Below are 22,249 nucleotides of genomic sequence, written 5' to 3' on the forward strand. Positions count from 1 at the left end.
TTTTCTTCAAGATTAAAAATAAATAAATGGCCAGTGTGTATATTTTAAAGGGTGAGGGGTTCGCTTCTTTTGGGCTTGTTTTCATAGACCTGGGTGCTTGTTTCTCTCACAACATCTGGCAACGCTGTTCCAAACAGCAGCTAGCCAGGCTCAGTCTATTTCTTGGGTTTAAAACTCAAACACTGGTTTACGGACAACTTGCTTGTCAAATAAATCAAGTGTCCTCATTCTTCAGATGTCTAATTCTTATAAGCTGTGGTTTGTGAACAAATGACAGGGATATATTATAAACTATGGACTGTCCAAGTTCATCCGTCTAGACGGTCTAGTGGGTGCCTCCCTTTAAATAGCCGGACCCAACGTGAGACTGAGAACCCTAAGCAACCAGTGGGGTGCAAATAATGAATGATCAATTCAATTGGACCAGTAGTTATTTGGAACTACTGTGTGCATGCTTCGTTTTGGGGTTTGCTGTTCAGTCACATCATGATGATAAATTATAAAATTGATACAGGATAGGTGGGCACTTATAGGGACATCTGGGCACCTCGATGTGAAATCGTCTATTTTGTCCAAAATGTTAATAAAACAATATATATGAAAATGTGTCTTAAGTGATGCAAAGTATACATGATGTGAACATGCACGGTACATCATTATCAGACTTAATTTTATCCTTCAACTTCTTGTTTATGCCCCAAAATGACTGGATATTCAGGTTTTGTAGCAATTGTAGAAATATTAGACCTTTTTAATTGTCGAATGTTTAAGCATGTTCTAATCGTGTATACTTTACTTAAGAGCTTTTTTTTTCACATTTTGGACAAAATAGACAATTTTACATCGAGGTGCCCAGATATCCCGTTATCAAATGAATGATCAATTCTATTTGGACCAGTAGTTATTTGGAACCACTGTGTGTGCATGCTTCGTTTTGGGGTTTGCTGGTCAGTCACATCATGATGATCAATTATAAAATGATGTCTCCTTAATGGATGATATTTCTCAGTGTTGGTGCTGCAAGCTGCAGGGGTCCCAGCTGTGAAGGGTCAATACATTGGGTTTATAGTGCTTCCTTGTTGGATGATAGGTTATTTGTTTCTATTTTTTAGAAGCAATGTTCAGATTCTTGACTTAATAGAAGGGCGACTGAATAATTTTTCATAACTTACCTTTTGATCTAAGTAGAGAGAAGTGGTGAAAATGTGGAACATTCTCACTTTCAGGTCCCATGAGACATGACCGCTTCTAATTTTAAATGCTGTTCTGTCATGATAGCCAATGCCATAGATGGAAAACTATTACAAGAGAACACTGGAACCTTTGTTCATGAACTACTGTACCACCTGACCATTGACTGCGCTTTATATTGTTATATATGTTTTAGAAGACACATTTGGGAAAAGGGAGCTTACCTGAAAGTTGTCACAAATGAGGGTCGTGGCAGTGCTGCTGAACTCAAATCTTATTTTATTTCTGTAAACATTAATACATTTATTACACTTAAAGACAGATGCATGAGGTAATCCTTAGTTTCAACATAGACGAGTAGTGTCTCGCTCTAGCCTTGATCAAGCTTGAGGACACTATTCAAAGTAATAGGGCGACAGAAAAGAACAGGGTGGGCCGCATCCATTGAGTTCAATGGAGAAGTGGCGCCAAGTTCTTTTCGGTTCCTCAAGCTATGTAGGTCTTGTTAGGCATTTGTTAGAGGCACATTTCTTTTCCATAATGTCATTATTCTGCACATTGCTGTAGTTAATAAATCTTCCCGACGCCTTATCCTTATGCACAATTTCCAGTGATCAATGTATCAGGGACTGAGCAGTCAACAGATTGTAGTAGGGTTCTGTTGATTGCCTTGGCATAACCAAAACAGTAACTGTGTTCACGCTAGTGAGAGAGTGCAGCAGCTAGACCAAAAAATCAAACTCCATTAATCCATTGGATATAAAAAAAAACACAATCGCCAGAAAAAAATCTGTAGAGTGAGTGAGGAGATAACTGAATGTACTGTCTTGTGTGCACACATGCACACTACCGACACAAAACAGGCAACCTGCTCCTGCCAGCAGTCAGCATGGAATAATGCTAGAAGGAATCAACACACTACTTTCTCCAGGTTTGGGCAGTCTGGGGGAGGCTTGCCATTGTATTCAGGCTGATTAGCCAACTTTCATATGGAAACATTCATTGGCTTGCAGGCTTTTATCATTTGTTTTGTGTTTTGTTTTCAAAAGCCACCAGTGTTAGGTTGGCGCATCCATCCCTACTATCCATTAACCACATCAGCCCACTACCATGCTATGTGATGCATTGTCCCCAAATCCCCCAAACCTCTAAATAGTCAACTATCAGTCAAAAGTGATGCTTTCAGTCAACTGAGGACATTTGAATTGTTTGTCGGAGACCGCTATATTCCCTAACATTACTGTACCATTGATTGATTGAATACTTTATGAACAGTTTGCAAAGACAAGCACAGGGAATACAGTTCAATACAAGGTCATATTCCATATTCTCCATAATTTCAAGCTGCCTTTTCCATTTTCCCCGTCATAACAGAGCATTTGATGGGTTTGACTGACACTTTGGGTCTTTGGCTATTCTTTTCAGAACTATCCGAGTATGGCTGAAGCGAGACAGTGGCCAATACTGGCCCAGCATCTACCATACAGTATCGTGTAAGTAGCATGCCTAAAGAAAGTGTGTCCATATTGCATGAAGCATATGCATGTGATTGCTGTCCTACCAGTTCATCATTTTCTCTCATCCACAAGGACTGTATATTGCCAGACATGACCGTCTGGTTGATCTGGTCTCAGATAACATCAGAGAAGTACAGGAAAGGACAACAAAAATGTACACAGTACTGTAAAACTAGACTGGTTTGATCGCAAGATGACACAAATGTCAATTCATTGCAGGATATTATTCCAAATATCCCAGATATTGTGTTCATTAAAGGAGTAGTTCCAAGCCAATAATTTGATTACCGGCGGAAAGATGCTAATGTATCCGGTACGAGACTCTTTGAGTCTCTTACCGGAGAGACCGCCGGTCATCAAATTATTGGCTTAGGAATGCGACAAAAACCAAAACATCTCCATGAATTCAATGCTTCATGGGGTGTGTAATTGATAGAAAATAAGTCATTTTCTTTGTGAACTACTCCTTAAATGAAATGATAAAAACTGTTACTATTTTTGAAATAGGCTGCCCATTTGATTTGTATATGGATGGACATTTGTTTTACAGCCACGCTGAAATATCAGCCTTTGGTAAAATGTATCATGGCCTTAGGATATAACTGTCAACTTATTGTCTTTGTGTTTGGGAGTCTGGGCCACGTTCTCAAACTTGTGGACTGCAATTGGAAGAATTGCAAAAGACAAATACAAAAAAAGTTGGCTAAATACTGTTATATCTCAGCTATCATAGCATAGGCCATGTTTCATATATCCTTGAGTAATTAAAAAAAAATCTGTCACTTTTCTGTATGTAGTCATCAATGTGTTATCTGTTTCCTATGTGTGTTAATAACCATGTGCATCAAGTTGTATCTGGTTTGACCATAATGTAATGCAACCTTCTGATCAGTGTTTGGATCTATTATGTATGCACATTTTGAGCAGATCCAAATAAAAATAATTGAAATGTGTGTGTTCTTAGCGATTGTAATTGGGCAAATACTTTGTGCTTCAACCAAGCTTATGATTTAATCCATGATCTATTGGTACTTTATCATTTTATGGAGAAAAAGTCTTCTCTCATAGAGGGTCAACCCTTAAGGAGCGTTTATTTAATGTGATTCATTCGCATCAACTTAAAATGCGTTTGTGTCATCCACACAGAATGCTAATATTACGCAGAAATAAAGCGACGTAATTTATTTTCTAAACTAGGTCGATTTTTCAACCCAAATAATGGCATCAACCGGTATGAATAAAGCATTACCAAAACCATAGCTTGATGTGAAATGTTCGGCGAAACATTTTCGGATCGTTTATTCGTCACACTCCCGGTGTGTAAGAACCTTTACCGTAATTGCTTTTCCTTGTTTTGGGTCACTGCTCAATTGTTTATATTTTTCTGGCTTTTGGGCCCATCACTGTATGAATGTACAAAAGGAAAAAAACTAAGGGCTGTTGTGCTTGGATGGCCTTGTACAGCCAAACAGAATAAACTACATCTGAGCTAATGGCATGGCATCTTATCTATGTTTATCTGTCTCTCCCTTCTCGCAACACATTTATTTTAAACTTTGCATCTCCCTCCTTAGCGCCATGCTCCTGTATGTCCTACCACCATGACAGCAGGCGCATTTTCATCGGCCAGGACAATGGAGCTATTGTGGTGAGTGAAGCTGAGCCGTACAGATGATGATATTGACACCCCGGGTCAACTCCAGTGGTGTTTCACAAATGGCCCAGTTTAAAAACCACTACCAATTCTGGTTTTGAAACATTTTCTAAACGACACCCTCCTCTGGGCTTCTAGGAGTTTCTCATCTCTGAAGATTTCAACAAGATGAGTCATGTCAAGACGTACCCAGGTGAGATCTCAACAGGGGGGTTTCCCCACCCCCACTTTACTCTCAGGCCTCCTTATAGTTCTAAGCAAATACCTGTGTTGTTGTTGTCCTGGATGTGAGCTGTTGTCCTGGAAAACAGACACACAATGTATCCGTTTCCTTGTCTCTGTTGCTACTGCCACACGCGCGTGCATGTGTGCACACAGAGCAACAATGGCGCTGGGAACCCATTGCGTTCAATCAAATTACATCTTGATTACACATCCCATCACGCTGGCATTAATGGTTGATTACAATGACACTTTTCCTTCCAAAGCTACACAACACAATCCCTCTAACCAAACCAACAGCCACTCAGCCTAGCCGGCTCCTGTCAGTGGAAAAAAAATCATGGCTGTGGGGAAACTGGAGACCCTGCTGCTTTTTAGAGGCAGAAAACCAGATGTCGCTGTTGGAACGCTCCATCTGGTTTCCACCAGCGCTCTCTTAGCAAGGGAAGGAGAGAAGAAAGGCAAATCCACAAGGACTCGGATCAGCAGATCAGAATGCTCTCAGTTGGATTTGCTGTATAGGAAAATTAGTTTTACATCATGCTTATCACTGCCCGCCGGCAGGGAACAGTCATTTGATGTGATTATATGTATCCAATGGGTCTGGATTCCTAAATTGAATGTGCAACTTGTTTGTGTCTGTGTTAATGTGTGCGTTACAGCCCATCAGAACCGTGTGTCGGACATGGTGTTCACTCTGGAGAGTGAGTGGGTGGTGAGCACGGGCCACGATAAGAGTGTGAGTTGGATGTGCACACAGAGTGGCAGCATGTTGGGACGACACTACTTCACCGCCTGGGCCTCCTGCCTACAGTATCCTTGTGTGTGTGTGTGTGTGTGTGTGTGTGTGTGTGTGTATATGCACAGCAAAATCTTCTGTGTTAATTTAACTCTGGTGTACATTACAAATCTATCCAGACAAACCCTCAAGGGTCTATTTGGTTAAATTTGTACAGTCTCCAAATTACAAATGGATAAAGTAACACTGAGGACTTTACTGTTTGTGCGGTTACAGGAAGAGTGTGCACCTAAATATGGTGGGCACCTCAATGTTAAATTTGCAATTTTTTCCCAAATGTTAACAAAAATAAAGAATTTGGAAATTGATCTGAAGTGAAGTATACATGATTTGAATATGTGACTGTTACGGCCCAATATCCTCCTATAATTTCACAAACCTCTGTAGTCGACCAACCGTGGTGAGAGCAAAATGTGAGAGCAAAAATGTGTGCCCGGTTCTCAGTGGCTGGAGCTAATGATCTGCATTTGCACACAGCCATTGACCATTACCATCTGAACGCAACTGCGAAGCCCGTTTTTCAATTTCGCCAAATCTCAGCTGTTTATTAGCGTTTTAAAAAACAACTGGAGATCAAACTGCGCATGCGTCGAATCCACACACCCACTCTGTTACAGTGTTGTTGTCGCCTGCCTCGCGCATACACACAGACAACATCCTTTAAACTTTAAAGGTATCATGACATTCATGTTTACACCACATTCAGAGTCTTTGTCCTGGTCCTTCAAACGTGTACAAAAAGTTTTAACTGAAAATTCCACTCCAGTGATTCACTGTAGGTGTTTTTGTCTCACATTTCTAAAGCCTTTTCAACTGCAATGAAAAAATAAATCTTTGCCTGCGGGTGTCGCTGGTGAGGGATTTTGCCTGTCAATCATCGCCTCTGCTCCGCCCCCCCCAAAGGAAAGGATAGGGGACGGGAGGGGCGAGGAGGAGAGTGGGCGGGATTAATCGACTGTGACCTCACTGTCGAAGGGCCAAGCTCAGATTACTTTTCAGCCTAATTATTCAGAAAACCCCAGACCACAGAAAATCCACTGAATGTTCAAAGTTCAGATTTTTTGGGTGTAATTGAGGTCATAAAACCCCCAAAAAAACATAACAAATTAAAAAAGTGAAAATGAATGTCATCGAACCTTTAAGGACGTTCATTTACGCGCGTGTACACAGAAAACATTCTTACGGATCTGTGTGAGTGTGGGGGGGGGGGGGGGTAATCGCCACACGACTGAATGGTTGTGTGTGTGTGTGTGGGTGTGTGTGGGGGGGGCGGTGGCGCCACGGGACACGTGGGGGGGGGACGGTGGCGCCACGGGACACGCGGGGGGGGGGGGCGCGCGACAGGACGTGCAATAACCCCACGCTTGCAACTACTTGCGCACTTCACCGGGTATGGTCTAGTTTCTATAATTGCTACAAAACGCTAGCCAGTCATGATGGGCATAAACAAGAAGTGGAATTAGGTCTGATAATGCTGCACCGTGCATGTTCAAATCATTCATACTTTACGGTTACCGTGAGCACAGTATAAATAGCTTATCTCCACATACCATAATAACTCTTCCTCTCATTGAATTGATGTCTGCTTGTGCCGAGTCTGACGTGTGTTCCCGTGCAGGTGTGTGTCACTCGATCAACGTTATGACAAAGCGCTTTTAATCTTTGAGCCTTGACTCCATGCCCAGATACGACCATGAGACACAGCATGCCTTTGTAGGGGACTACTCAGGACAGATCACCCTGCTGAAACTAGAGAGACAAACCTACTCCACAATCACTACACTGAAGGGCCATGAAGGTAATGACAACTCTGTTCTGTTCCTAGAGTTTTTAACTGAAAATGCATCAGAATTTAGGACCTCTCACCGACTTAATCTTGCTCACGTCGGTTAATCGAGAAGCAGAGCTATCTGATTTTATTTATTTGATATCAACGAATCCACATGAAAAATTATAATACTCTCAGTAAAGACCTTGTCAGAGATCTAATGAGGTCAGTGTAAAAGTATATAAAATAAACGTTCATTAATCGCATTTGAGGCAAACGTTTGAATAATAATCGTGATATTGATTTGAAGCCGTATCGCCCAGCCCTATACAGTATAACAGGCACGTAATGCATGCACACACGACCTCACGGAGCACAGATGGATCATGGGAGTGCACATGATTAGACTCGTCACACAAATGCACAAATCAGTATGCTGAGCATAAAGCCAGATAAGCAGACATGACTGCACCATTATGATCGATGACCCAGATTCCACCCCGGAACTTCATTATCTGAGCAAAGGAGAGACTCACTGGAGACTGCTTGATATGACCACATGAACAAGCTGTAGCTAAATATGGCTTCTGCACTAGGGTTGAAATTTTACCGAATCATCAATTAATCTAGCGTGAACAAATTTATTGGGTTACATTTTTAATTGTTGTAGTCATATAATCAGTTTAGGTTAGTGATGTATCATGTAAAATAAAATTCTAATATGTCATATTTATAATAAGTTTGTTTTGATGAGCATTTGCCATCCATTTGATACTTTATTACCTTACTTTACTGTCATTTGATGGTCTTAGTTAATGGCATAGATCAGAGGTCTTCAACAGGGGGTCCGCGACCCCTAGGGGGTCCACGGAGGTACTGCAGGGGGTCCGCGAAATTGTTGTTTGATTTAAAAATATTTTTGTTTTTAAAAACTTTAAATGTTATTTTTTTTTCAAAGTGTCAATTTGTCTTTAAACATAACATGACATATTGTAATAGCTTAGTATTGAATGCACAATAACATGGTAGGTTTATACATATTTTGTAGAGAAAGGTTCTTTTGCACACCTACTGGGACAACCTGTGGGTAGGAGCAGGCAACCATTTTTTTATGTTTATTTATATATAAATATACAATATATGTGGTAGCTTACCCCCTACCCTACGAGGTAGGGGGTCCCTGCTCCATCACCCCATCAGTTTGGGGGTCCCTGGCCTGAAAAGGTTGAAGACCCCTGGCATAGATTAATCAATTATGATAATAGTTGGTTGCAGGCAGCCCTGTTATGCACACGCATTACCATGGGGAAGCAGTGATGGTAAATGGACTATAAAGATAAGCATTTCACATAAGTGACATTTTTCACTTAGATTATGCATTTCAGTCTCTCACTAACTTCTACTTACTTGGGTGTTTAATTGGGATCAACACACATTTGTATTGTAATTATGTTTTTTTCTGGTTTCACAAAAGGATCATTGTGTTAACTACTGCGAGCAAGACATATGAATTTCAAAGACACATGGACATGGTCCGTAATCCTAGGCTAAGAAGCATGTGGAAGGCATGACTGCCTGAGGAAGAGCTTTTTACTAAAAACGCGTCAGTGGTGTAGACTGCAACTGAAGCCTGTTTGTTTAAACTGCACTTAAAGCATTTTTTATCTATGTGATTCAGCAACATTAAACATACTTCTGCTTTTAAGTGGCTAACCACATTATGACCTATTTTAGCCTTTTGGAAGCTCTTTTTCTCACTGCACTAGTGCATGACTGGAAAATATTGGTTATTTGCTATTAATTTGTCCCATAAGTGAAATGACTGGAAAATCATGGGGTCAGGTTTGCAAATCAATATGATGGTGTATGAGAAATGCTGTGCATTGTATCATAATGTCATTATCTGCCTGTTTTATTTTATTTTATGAATGAGACGAAAGAGGAATGCTCGCTGTTACAAGCACTAGGCAGAAGGCATTGTAGGCCTTCAGCCAGGTACATGCAGAAGACAGCAGCTGTTTGTGTCTTGTTGCTGAGCTCCAGCTAATATTCTCAGCTACCTCCATTCGTGCATTTGGCCACAGTTTGAAGGTGGCTGTAGTGCTTCCACGAGGCACCGGATGGAGCCAAAAGGCAGAAACGCAGCAGTAGTCTTCTGCTACAAGCGTCCCAAGGCAGCTCAAAATCAGTGGTGGTCAGTAACTAAGTACACTTGAGTACTTAAGTAAATCTTTACAGTATTCGGTTTGTTTTTTGCAAGCGGATGACTTTCACTCTGCTACATTTTAAATGGAAATATTGTACTTTTGACTCCACTACATTTCTAGGAAGGGACTCTTGGGGCGCAATATTACAAAAATATGTTATGAATTAAATACTTAAGCCCTATTTCAAATATAGTGAAAATAGACAATACTCAAGCTTGTCTGAAAATGTCCATTAATTATATATATTTTTTTAGCATTTTGGGCGAAATGTATGAAATGTCCATACAATAATGCATTGATATTAAAAGGAAAATGTTGAATATTGAGTGTTTGTCCACCAATGTTCACAATGCAACTCGCATGTAACGAATGATTAACAATTCCCCCTCTCTGTGACTGTGCCCCTTCCCTTCTGTCTTACCCCGTCTCTGTCATCTACCACACCTTTTACGTACCCCAAGGTAGCATAGGGTCGCTGTGGTGGGACCCAGTCCAGAGGCTGCTGTTCTCAGGGGCCGCCGACCACAGTGTCATCATGTGGGACATCGGAGGCCGCAAGGGAAGAACTCTGCTGTTACAGGGACATCAGTAAGTCCTGAGGTTTTGTTGTGGGGGAACGGGTGTGTCTGCGTTCGTATCCCTGTGTTTACATTTCAAAGGCATATTATTGTATAATTTTTTTAATTTAATTAAAAAAAAAATATCCCACGATTTTTGGAACCCATTTTTTCACCCAGTGTCAATTGCCTAAGCTGTAATCCTGGGCGCTACTCTCCCTCTGCCAGCCTGGGGAGATGCTTCCTTCAATGCATGAGGAGTGAGCAGGCCGCTTCTTATCACCTGACAGGGGGGAGTTTCCCCGGTAGGACGTAGCGTGTGCAAGGAACACGTTATTTCAACCAGATCCTGTCCCCTCCATTAGGCGCCCCTGCTGACCAGGGGGAGGCATTATAGAGACCAGGATTACTGCATGTTTTTTGTGAGGGTACCTACCCAAGGGAATGTGGGAAGAACATGCAAACTCCACATAGAAAGTGGATTGTATCATTAGCTACAGCAAGTTCAATGGGGTGGCTGCTGAGAGGGAGAGGAGTGAAGCTGATGTTCTCTCTCTACCATGTTGTTCTCATTTATGTGATACCAGTAAATGATTGAGGCCGTTTTTCTCTTCTTACAGATCACTCGTTTTTCATTTATTTCACTCTCTCTCTCTTTCTGTCTCTCTCTCTCTCTCTCCCTCCCCTGTCATTGGCAGGTCTCAGTAGTGCCAGTAACAGCTGTCCCTAGAGGCAGACTGTATCTTCTCTCTTTTATCTTCATACATATTTCACTAGCCTGCAGCGCTGCTGTAAGAGCTATTAAGCCAAGCCATGCACAATGAGGCGTATCTGTCCATGCCAGCATAGATCCTGTTGCGCTGTTGTTGTTGTTTTAAAAACGAGAGTTGTGTGACAAGCCGCAGGTGGTTGTCAGACACTTACCAACCCATAAGGAGCAGGTCTTGTTACCTTGTGGTCTACCGGCTCCTAGGAAAGGACCTGTCCTTCCTCCTCTCAGTTTTCTTCCCCCATTCTCATCAGTGGTGTAAAGTAACCAAGTACATTTACTCAAGTACTGTACTTAAGTACAATATTGAGGTATTTTTACTTAACTGGAGTATTTCCAGTTTTCAGTACTTTTACTTCTACTCCACATTTCAGGCAAAATATACAAATATACATCTCAGGCAAATATTGTACTTTTTACTCCACTACAATTATTTGAAAACTTTAGTTACTTTACAGATATAAATTATTACATTATAAAACATACATTGTGGGCGCTGGGGGCGTGTTCTCTCCTCCGCGTCATCAGTGCCCATACCCTAGGTGGGGTTGGCCGAAAGGGCCTTTCTGTGTGGAGTTTGCATGTTCTCCCCGTGTCTCCTAGGGTAGGTACCCTCACAAAAACATGCAGTAATCCTGGTCACTATACTGCCTCCCCCTGGCCAGCCGGGGCGCCTGATGGAGGGGAAAGGAACTGGTTGGAATAACGTGTTCCTTCATTGCGCTACGTCCAACCAGGGAAACTCCCCTGTCAGGTGATAAGAAGGTCAGTTGGCTCTCATGCATTGAAGGAGGCATGAGCTCGGCCCTGGCCTCCCTAGGTTGGCAGAGGGAAGGTAGTGCCCAGGATTACATAGACAATTGGCACTGGGTGTAAAAAATAAGGGTTACGAAATCGTGGGATAAAAATTTCAGAAATAAAACATACATTAACCCCTTTAGCCCTATTTCATACATAGGCTATTTGAAAATATCCGATCTACAAGCTCACAATGGTCGCATCGCGACGTGTTGTGAGCTTGTAGATCTGCTATTTTCAAACATTTTAGTACTTTTACTTTTGGTACTTTAAGTACATTTTGATACCAAAATGTTTGTACTTTTACTCAAGTACATTTTTAATTCCGGACTTTTACTTACTAACAGAGTATTTCCACACTGCAGTATTGATATTTTTACTTGAGTAAACGATGTGAGTACTTACTTAAGTAAAAGATGTGAGTACTTTTTCCACCACTGATTCTCATCTTCCCCGCCGTGTCTCCCTCTGTGTGCAGTGAGCGCGTGCAGGCGGTGCGCTACCTCCAGTTGACCAGGCAGCTGATGTCGTGCTCCGCAGACGGAGGCATCACAGTGTGGAACATGGACACCACCAGAGAGGAGGTACACTTCATCGCACACTGGATCCCAGCACAGTGCGCAGTTTTATGAAATACAATAACCACTTAAGCCCTATATACTGTACTTCAGTACAGTATGTGGGTCGGTGGGTCACAGACCCATTTCTATGGGTCGTGAGTAAATATCCCTTTTTTTTATTATTTCAAAAGTTTCAAAAAAGAAATCACTCTTTTTCATAAATTAATACATATTTAAAAAAAATCAAAATAATTTAATGAATGAATAAATAAATCAAAGAAATTCCACAAATTAAAAAACCTGCAAGCTCACAAAGCGTCGCGATGCGTTGTGAGCTTGTAGATCATTTTCACTAGTATGGGTACCGGGCCGATCAAAAGTGTGTCTTTTTTGCGTTAGGATTAGGGAACCACTGCAGTGCGTTTATACGATAAATAGTTAAAGGTGCTCACAAGCTCACAACACGTTGCGATGTGAGCTATTTGTGCAGTTTTGGAAAATTGTGATGTTTTTAATGTTTAAAAGGTTCTGCCTATATACCCAGAATTGGGACTCCAGGGTGGAACTGGTTAACAGGAATGGAATAGAAGCTGCTAAATCACATCAGCACTGTGCTCACTTCATATTTTCAAGGATGGAGTAGAATATAATTTAAAGTAACTCAATAGAAGCTTCTGTATGTCTTTTCCATAATGTTCCCATGATCTCATATAGGTAGTATTTATTGTGACTATTTGTGCAACTCGGAGAAAGACTAGATTTACAAATCGGCAGCACAGTGAGCAGTTGGGGAAAGCAGTGTAAAGATTAAACAGCCTCTTGTTTCCATGGATACTGTGCAGCACCGAGGCACTGCCGCCCTCTGCTGTTGTAAGGAGAAAATAGAAATTCTGTGACAATACTGTACACAGGCTTTGAACTGTCTTGTCTTGGCGATGGCGGATCGATATCAGACAACAATCCATTTAGGTAGTCAAGTGTATAGCACACAAGGAAAGTTTGTTTGTATAGCACATAGGGATGTAACAGTTAATCAAACAAATCAATTTACTTTTTAATTGTCATTATTTTATTTTGATGAAATAGATTTTGTCGATTGAGTCAATTGTAAAAAAAGCACTAATAACAAAAAAAACATGCTTCAAGATTCTACGATTAATCGAAAAAGGAATCGGTTGAATAATTGCTAAGAAAAGAATGGCTAGTTGCAGCCCTAATGGCACATTTAGGACTGTGTAAAGAAATGGGAAACATATAACCACATGCTTCAAAGACACGAAAAGAAGAAGAAGATACAACATTAAGCATTAAGACACAGAGCATTAAGAGAGAATGCAGAAGGGGGTGCCGCTGGCCTAGCGGTTAAGGCACATGCCACATATAGGCGCTAATGGGACGACCTTTGCTACGTGTCACTCCCTGTAGCTCTCCCCGTTTCCTGTCTCTCTCTACTGTGTATCAATAAAGGCAGAAAATCCCCAAAAATATCCCAAAAAAAAGAGTGCAAAAGAAACACGTTTTAAAAATACATTTGAATACCAAAAAAAAGGCAAATGAAAAGCTAGATATATTGCGATCATCAGTTAGGAAGTGTTTCTTAAATATTTTATTGCCTCAAACTATGTCACATGCAGCAAAACTAACACATGTTTTACATGTTAATGTATGTTCTAAGTATATGGTGTAAAGATGTTTCCTGTGTAACAGAAGTGTAAACCTTCTCTTCTAGGCTCCTCAGTGGCTGGAAAGCGACTCGTGTCAGAAATGTGAGCAGCCGTTCTTCTGGAACATCAAACAAATGTGGGACGCGAAGACCATGGGTCTCAGACAGGTAGGAGACCTTCATCTCCTCTCCTCACACCCGTCACAAGATCACAGTTTAGAGAGAAAAAGAAAGAGAGAAATAATCCAATCTTGGGGAATCTTAGTATTTCAGTTAGTAGATGTACCACATTGGTCATGCATTCATGGATTTTATTTTATTTTATTAGCTATATAAACATGATCAAACTAAAGTATTCATACTAGACAAACCATACCTGTGACCATACAAGTCACTTTTGACAAAAGTCAGATCCAAATTATCTCTATGTATAGTTGTGTGTGTGAAAGCGGTCACCCCAGACTCATTTCCAAGTACATTTCCTGTCTGCAGCACCACTGCAGGAAGTGCGGCAACGCGGTGTGTGGGAAGTGCAGTTCCAAACGCTCCACCTACCCCATCATGGGCTTTGAGTTCCAGGTGCGGGTATGTGATGCCTGTTTTGACACCATCAAAGAAGAGGAGTAAGTACCTGGATTCTCAGCTCAACTGCCCGACTGCCTCAGTTATACTGTTAATTAACCACTTCAACCCTGGCATCCTTATTCTGGGTATGTCGTAATAGGCTAACATTCAGCAAAAGTAGGTGTACATTCGGCGACAATATTGCAAGCTTACAACTCGTCGCAATGTGACATGTGAGCTTGTGGATCTGCTATTTCTGGTGAAGAGATTTGGTTTAGTGGTTAAAAAGGAGGGGGCCAATTATAGAGCCCTGAGTGACCCCGTTCAACACAGTGTATATAGGGTTTAAGTGGTTAAATCATTGCCTGAACCTTTTTGCTTAGTAATAGTATAATACTGTTTCTGAGTGTCACTATACATAGTGAGATAAATTCTGATGAAAGTGTGTGTGTGTGTGTGTGTGTGTGTGTTGCAGTCGAACACCCTTGGCTACATTCCATGAGGGAAAGCACAACATTGCTCACATGGACATGGACCCGTCCAGAGGCCTTATGGTGACCTGTGGTAGCGATCGCATCGTTAAGGTCAGCTGTCCCACTAACATCACATAATTACAGAAAAGACACCGTCTGTCGTCATGAGATTAAATTGAGTTGCTCACACTGCCAATGACGAAAAAAATAAATAAATAACCGAACCAGGAGATAACGTGATCCGAAGATTTACTGCTCCATTCACTTCCTGGTTAACTTATTACTTAAAAAGGCTGTATCTCGGCTTTACTATGTATTTTTGGCCGAGACATACTATTTTCAAAGGCGTATAAAAGCGAACGGGAGGTCGCGATGACATTTTTTTTTTCTTCGTGGAAGCATAATGAAACCCTCTGTGATTAGCAACCATCTGGGGATCGATCATATTGGAGATAAATGTTAAAATCGAGAGTTAAAGGGATAGTTCTCCCAAAAAATTACTTATTTCCTATCAATTACACACACCATGAAGCCTTGAATTCATGGAGATTTTTTTGTTTTTGTCACATTCCTAAGCCATTCATTTGATGACCGGCAGAAAGATGCTAATGTCCCCGGTAGGAGACTCAAAGTTGACACTTTGAGTCTCCTACCGGAGCCGCCGCCGGTCATCAAATTATTGGCGACAAAAACAATAAAATCTCTCCATGAATTCGGGTCTACATGGGGTGTTTAATCGAAAGAAAAAAAAGTCATTTTGGGGGTGAACTGTCCCTTTAAGCCGTATTTATGCTCCGTGTCACAACGGTGTTGCGTGCTGAAAATAGCAGACCTACAAGCTCACAACGTGTCGTTGTGAGCTTGTAGGTTGGCTATTTCTGACACGTATGAAGTATGAATGGAGCTTTACTGGCTGTTTTCTCTCCACAGATCTGGGATATGACACAGGTGGTTGGCTGTAGCATAGCAACAGGGTTTTCTCCTCGCTGAGAGGCCTCGCCCCGCCTCTGGGATCCACCAACTCTCTGGTGACAGCTGTCTGACTGCTGTTGTCATGGAAACCTCACCATCCACGTATATCCCCTCCCCCTTAATGCCCGGACCCTATCAGCCATGTCCAGGCAGTGTGTATGTGTGTTGGGGAGGGGGGGGGGGGGGGGGGGGTTAGGGTGTAAATAGCTTGGCACTTAAATTAAATAGTTAGTCCAACAAATGAATTTCAATTACTTTATTTTCCCCGAAATCCACTATACTGACGACCCAGGAGTCTGTTATGAAAGTGTGTGAAAGGTTTTGACTCCTGTATTGTATTTGATTTGACAGAATCCTAAGCACAATGGTGTGTGTGTGAGTGTGCTCGCGTGTGTGTGTGTGCATGCATTTGAGTGTGCATATGATTCCTCCAATGGGAGGAGGACTGTTTACGTACTATAGTTCTGATTTAGTTCCTTTGACAGAGGTCAGTTGTTTGTTTTCTTTTTATTATCCTTGCACTGTAACATTGGGGTTCCACACAATTGCCAACCCTCTAGTCTTGTAAACACAGAAAAGCTCGTCATTGACTCTGCAACTTCACACGCCTAACTACACCCCACTAACTGCAAACTATTCAGTCTTAACGGCTACAACAAATGTGCATAATGTGTATAGTACATAGTAGATGTGATTGTGCTGACGTTCAAGTCTCAGTTTTGTTTGTTTTTGAGTCTTTCTGTCTAAATCTTTCTCTCACTTTGTCTCTTTCACTAGCTGGCCTTAAATCACTCATTTTGTCTCAGGAGTTATTTCATGTTCAGCTCTGATCACTTGGGTTCACTCTTTGTGCCAGCAGTGGTTGGGAGGTAAGCACGCAACAAGTGGCCACCAGCACTCCATTCATCTCGATTAAAATGTCTAAAGACAAATCATTCTCTGAAAGCGCTCTTGTAAGTGTTCTTTCACTTACGTTGATACCACTTGACATAGATACAGTAGCACTGATGTTGCAGATCAGTGGTTCTCAAACGTGTTAATTTCAAGGACCCCAAATAACTCTTGAGAGTGTACAAATGAACCCTTACGCTCTCTTGCAGACCTGTAGGGGTCCATTTGGAACCCCCTCAAGGACGGGGGTCCATGGACCCCACTGTTATAGAACCACTGTTGTGGGTAGATACTACTCACAGTACTGCTTGATAGATACAAAAAAATAAATAAATGTGGATCTCAAGATTCACATGCAAACCATGTGACTCCAATGTGGATCTCTGACTTAATGTGGCTAGCCTGTGATGTCAGTCATCTATGATGTCATGACATTTCTATGACGTTTGACTCCAAATTTGGGCAACGTTTTAGCCCAATCTGTGCCCCATTATAAAACTCAACTTCCATCAAAAAAGTATTTAACATGTGAAAAGAAATCAGTGGAGATGGCAGTGTGCACAAGACACTGATTGGTCCTGCGGTTTGCAAGATTAGCTGCGGACAGACACAGACAGACTCTCATTAAGACAGTCTGACTCCTGCAGAGCCGTGCCATAAAGATATGTGTATATATGTAGTATTATCACCCAGCATGAGGATGACGGAAGGACAATGACACATTCTGGGTGATAAATAGTTAATCACATTCCCAAAGATTTAATGAATACATTAACATTACTGTAAACAAGGAACTTCTCGTGGTGGTGCTGGAATTTCCCAGCAGTGTGGGAGAGAGTTGGCTGACAACATGGCAGATGATGCTGGTCTTGTTGGCACCTGTAGGCAGCCGCTCTGTGGACCGTCAAAAGGTAGCCGTTTTCTGGTCTGTTTTCCATAGCAGCCGGATAAGCTCCAGTGTGTCCTGAGCTGAGAATTCGACCAAACATGGTTTGATCGAATTTCAGCAGTTTCAATTTCGAAGTTCAGCACTCATGGTGGCATTTTAGCCGTAGAATGTATACGACTTTAGCTTGTGTTGATTGGTAAACTCATCATCCCCTTGGTCTTTTTATCACACCCTATATATAAATATGGCATGGCTTTCATTTTGTCGCGCAAAATTGGGCTTGGACACACTTTAAACAAAGGCACTTAGGTACAGAACTGGTACGTGCGGTATGTAGCATTTAACAGTGTTTTGTGGTCCCAGCTGAATAGTGGGTGAATTGGCTGCTCCATGTGTTTCCTCTTAAGCCTTAAAGACACCTTTCTACAAGTTTCTCAATGCTCATGGCTGTTACCTCAGTCACTCTTCATTCACTTGAATTGAATCTGCATGTCTTGGTAGATTTTAATTCTTTCTTTCCTCCTTTCCCGTCTATACATTTTCACTACACAACTGTCCCAAGGGTAATGTTTTCGCCACTGCACTGAATTGCACAATATGTGTATGTATTTGAGATGAAAGTCAACACTTTTGTAAATTCCATGTTCCTTTTTGTGGGAGAGATTCACTTCAGAATGGCTGGATTTGACTCATGTAGTGTCCTTGTAAATCCATATTGGCTAATATGCTTTAGTGTGCAGACTAACGCTTGCCTTATTGTATGTCGGAGGAAGAATGAGCATTCTACCATTAGGGATTCCTGAATTTCAAAATGTCGTCACATTCCAGGTTTCACGTAGTATGTATTTATAATTGTCGCAATGTATTTATCTAATTAAGGATTTACTTGTCTGTGTCCATCGCATAGTATTCATTCCCACATAACGCCAGGCATGTCACATATATCCATGTTCATATATTCATGCATGTCCCATCCTGATCCTGTGATGAATTGCACTGTGATTGTCATGATAATGTTCCAAAATGTGACAGTGTAACATTACTGTACATTCATGGTGTTTCTCATAGTGCTACCGTTGTTCCACACCAATGTCATTAGTCCATTGAAAATGTCTTTTGCCTAAAGCAGTGATTCTGAACCTGTGGGCCAGGGACCACTGGTGGGCTGCGAGGGTATTGCAAGTGGGCCCCCAAATAATTGTCAAAACATTAAGACTAAAATGATAATATTACATTAGTATGAAAGAAAGGAAAAAAAAAACATCTAATCTTGAAAAATGTTTATAGTGATACCAATAAATAAGAAGTTAAAGTATACTATGTTCGTTCCATTGATTCAAGCTGGAACACAATCAATTGATTGATCATTAATCCATTAAGACCGGGAACGCATCTGTGTCATTTTAAGATGTATTTGGCTATTCATAAATAGCAGATATACAATCTCATAGCGTGGCACTGAGTGCCGCGCTATGAGCTTGTAGATCTGCTTTTTTTTTCTTTTCGTGAAAATGTGTGCAATTTGGACGATTCTACAAATGCCAGATTTAAAAAAATATGTAAGTTGCTATATCGGTGGTTCTCAAACGTTTTCATGTCAAGGACTCCCAAAATCATATGTATTTGGCCACGGACCCCCATCTCAAATATTTAGTTCCAGGGACGCCCAAAGATTTGAGTAAAACATTTTCCATTTAAAAATATATTTAGAAGATATTTCGATTTTTCTAAAATAGCAGATCTACAAGGTCATGGCGCGGCACTCGGTGCTGCGCTATGAGCTTGTATATCTGCAATTTTTTTTTAACGGCCAAAGAAATGACACAGATGCGTTCCCGGTCTTAATGGGTTCAAATAAACCATGTGCATGAAAATGCACACAACTCACCCATCCTCTGACCCATCAGATGGGTGGGCCGCCAACACCTTTATGATTTTCAAGTGGGCCCTGATCCAGAAAACGTTTAGAATCACTGGTCTCTAAAGACACCGTCACACACATAGTCACCAGGGACTTACAGGGTAATTGAAGATGCATTTGCTACAGTACAATCAGGATTCAAACCCCAAACCCTTTCTGCGTTGGTTGACAAGACCTGGAATTCTTGGGCTCATTATTAACCCATTCAATCCGGGAACGCGTCTACAAATGTCTTCTAAAACTGTCTTCTAAAACAGTTTTCTGATAACCATATGTTTCTATATCAGTGGTTCTCAAACTTTCATGTTAAGGACCCCCAAAATTATATGTATTTGGCTGCACCCCCCCCCCCCCCCCCCCCCCCCCCATCTGAAAATATTTTGTTCCAGGGACCCCCAAAGATTTGAGTCAAAAATGTATATATACATTCAAATATTCGCAACAAATGTTTGAGATTTTTCAAAAATAGCAGCTCTACAAGCTCATAGCTATGAACCTGTATATCTGCTATTTTTGAATAGCCAAAATATAAAATAATGGTTATAGCTCAAATCTAAAATGACACGGATGCGTTCCCAGTCTTAATGGCTTAATTTTCCTTCCCACCTGTGACAGATTTCACTGTAAAATCCTGGGCGTTAATGTAACTCTGAGAGTTGCAAATGGAAGAATTATCACTTAGAATTTGACTATATTTGAGCTTAGCTCACTAGTAGATGGACAAGCGGTTACAGGTGTGACTGAGTGGGGCGGGGCTTGTAATTTGTGTTCATTGCTTTGGTCTTCTTTTTGATATGTAATGAAAAAGGTTGTTAATTATTGTTCCGTCATTGTTTTGTAAATGTTTTTGTTTTTTTTGCCAAGTTAACAGTCCTGTATGCTTTAGTTTGTCTAATATGTCGGTTCATCCAACAATAGGATTGATTGGCCTCATTTTAACCTGAGGCCCAGGCCCACTTTTTGCAAATGCAAAGCCTCAATTTTCAAACTCCGAGGCGCATGTCTGTAAATCTGTAACTTGATTTTAATAATTTAGTTGTTTTCTTCTAACCGCTTGTTAAACAAACTTGCTGTTCCAATTTGTTTCTGTAATTGTATATCTCTAATTGAATTTTTTAAAGAGACCTTTTGTTGACAATACAGTACTGACTGACTTTAGTCTTTCTGTGAACTTGCTGGTCACAGAGAGGAAAGAACTGATGCTTAATAAAATATATTATGACCTGTTACGCAGACTATGTTTCACTGGCTAGCCTTTGCAAAGAGCAAAGGTAATGGCTGTGTTAATGTGTTTGTTGCAGTCATTTCCTTCCTCTACACCCATTATCTGTCTCCGTTGCACATAACAAAGCACAAATAGTATTTTAACCAAGGACAAATGTTGCAACAGTGATGGAATCGTAAAATAAATACTAGTATGCTCTTGACAAAAAATATTATTCTTTAATTAAGCATGCATTACAGAATAAATTAACACCAAAGCTTGTTACAGTCAGTAAACTCCCTTTTTCTATAAGGTGCTGGGCAGATATCACGAGTTCACATATCACATAAATAGTATGCAATCATACAGCGCTTATCCAAAGCACTTTACAATGTGTATAAACATCTCATTGCACATGGCAGTTGTGAATTGTGTGTAAAACAGTGTATAGTGAGGGCAACTCCCAAGCTTGAGCTCAACCTGTGACATACTGTAAGTACAAACATTACTACTACTGGCATTGGAATTAAATAATTTACATAGACATTAAACATTATCAGCAATACTGCACCCCCAATACTGCACCCCCCCCCCCCCCCATCTGAAAATATTTTGTTCCAGGGACCCCCAAAGATTTGAGTCAAAAATGTATATATACATTCAAATATTCGCAACAAATGTTTGAGATTTTTCAAAAATAGCAGCTCTACAAGCTCATAGCTATGAACCTGTATATCTGCTATTTTTGAATAGCCAAAATATAAAATAATGGTTATAGCTCAAATCTAAAATGACACGGATGCGTTCCCAGTCTTAATGGCTTAATTTTCCTTCCCACCTGTGACAGATTTCACTGTAAAATCCTGGGCGTTAATGTAACTCTGAGAGTTGCAAATGGAAGAATTATCACTTAGAATTTGACTATATTTGAGCTTAGCTCACTAGTAGATGGACAAGCGGTTACAGGTGTGACTGAGTGGGGCGGGGCTTGTAATTTGTGTTCATTGCTTTGGTCTTCTTTTTGATATGTAATGAAAAAGGTTGTTAATTATTGTTCCGTCATTGTTTTGTAAATGTTTTTGTTTTTTTTGCCAAGTTAACAGTCCTGTATGCTTTAGTTTGTCTAATATGTCGGTTCATCCAACAATAGGATTGATTGGCCTCATTTTAACCTGAGGCCCAGGCCCACTTTTTGCAAATGCAAAGCCTCAATTTTCAAACTCCGAGGCGCATGTCTGTAAATCTGTAACTTGATTTTAATAATTTAGTTGTTTTCTTCTAACCGCTTGTTAAACAAACTTGCTGTTCCAATTTGTTTCTGTAATTGTATATCTCTAATTGAATTTTTTAAAGAGACCTTTTGTTGACAATACAGTACTGACTGACTTTAGTCTTTCTGTGAACTTGCTGGTCACAGAGAGGAAAGAACTGATGCTTAATAAAATATATTATGACCTGTTACGCAGACTATGTTTCACTGGCTAGCCTTTGCAAAGAGCAAAGGTAATGGCTGTGTTAATGTGTTTGTTGCAGTCATTTCCTTCCTCTACACCCATTATCTGTCTCCGTTGCACATAACAAAGCACAAATAGTATTTTAACCAAGGACAAATGTTGCAACAGTGATGGAA

General features: G+C 40.7%; 1 protein-coding gene across 1 annotated transcript in view; it reads left to right on the forward strand.

Moving 5' to 3' along the window:
* Window positions 1–20,708, forward strand: part of wdfy1 (WD repeat and FYVE domain containing 1) — a 21,199-nt gene extending 491 nt beyond the window's left edge. The window contains exons 2-12 of the mRNA XM_080427767.1: window positions 2,617–2,684; window positions 4,283–4,356; window positions 4,501–4,555; window positions 5,247–5,397; window positions 7,069–7,181; window positions 9,820–9,946; window positions 11,961–12,066; window positions 13,772–13,873; window positions 14,198–14,328; window positions 14,745–14,853; window positions 15,673–20,708. Coding sequence (XP_080283893.1) covers window positions 2,617–2,684; window positions 4,283–4,356; window positions 4,501–4,555; window positions 5,247–5,397; window positions 7,069–7,181; window positions 9,820–9,946; window positions 11,961–12,066; window positions 13,772–13,873; window positions 14,198–14,328; window positions 14,745–14,853; window positions 15,673–15,732 — 1,096 coding nt within the window. The 3' untranslated portion in view covers window positions 15,733–20,708. The remainder of the gene's footprint in view (window positions 1–2,616; window positions 2,685–4,282; window positions 4,357–4,500; window positions 4,556–5,246; window positions 5,398–7,068; window positions 7,182–9,819; window positions 9,947–11,960; window positions 12,067–13,771; window positions 13,874–14,197; window positions 14,329–14,744; window positions 14,854–15,672) is intronic.
* The last annotated feature ends 1,541 nt before the right edge of the window (window positions 20,709–22,249 follow it).

The sequence above is a fragment of the Gymnoscopelus braueri genome (genome assembly GCF_963280865.1).
Source record: "Gymnoscopelus braueri genome assembly, chromosome: 5".
Taxonomy (NCBI): domain Eukaryota; kingdom Metazoa; phylum Chordata; class Actinopteri; order Myctophiformes; family Myctophidae; genus Gymnoscopelus; species Gymnoscopelus braueri.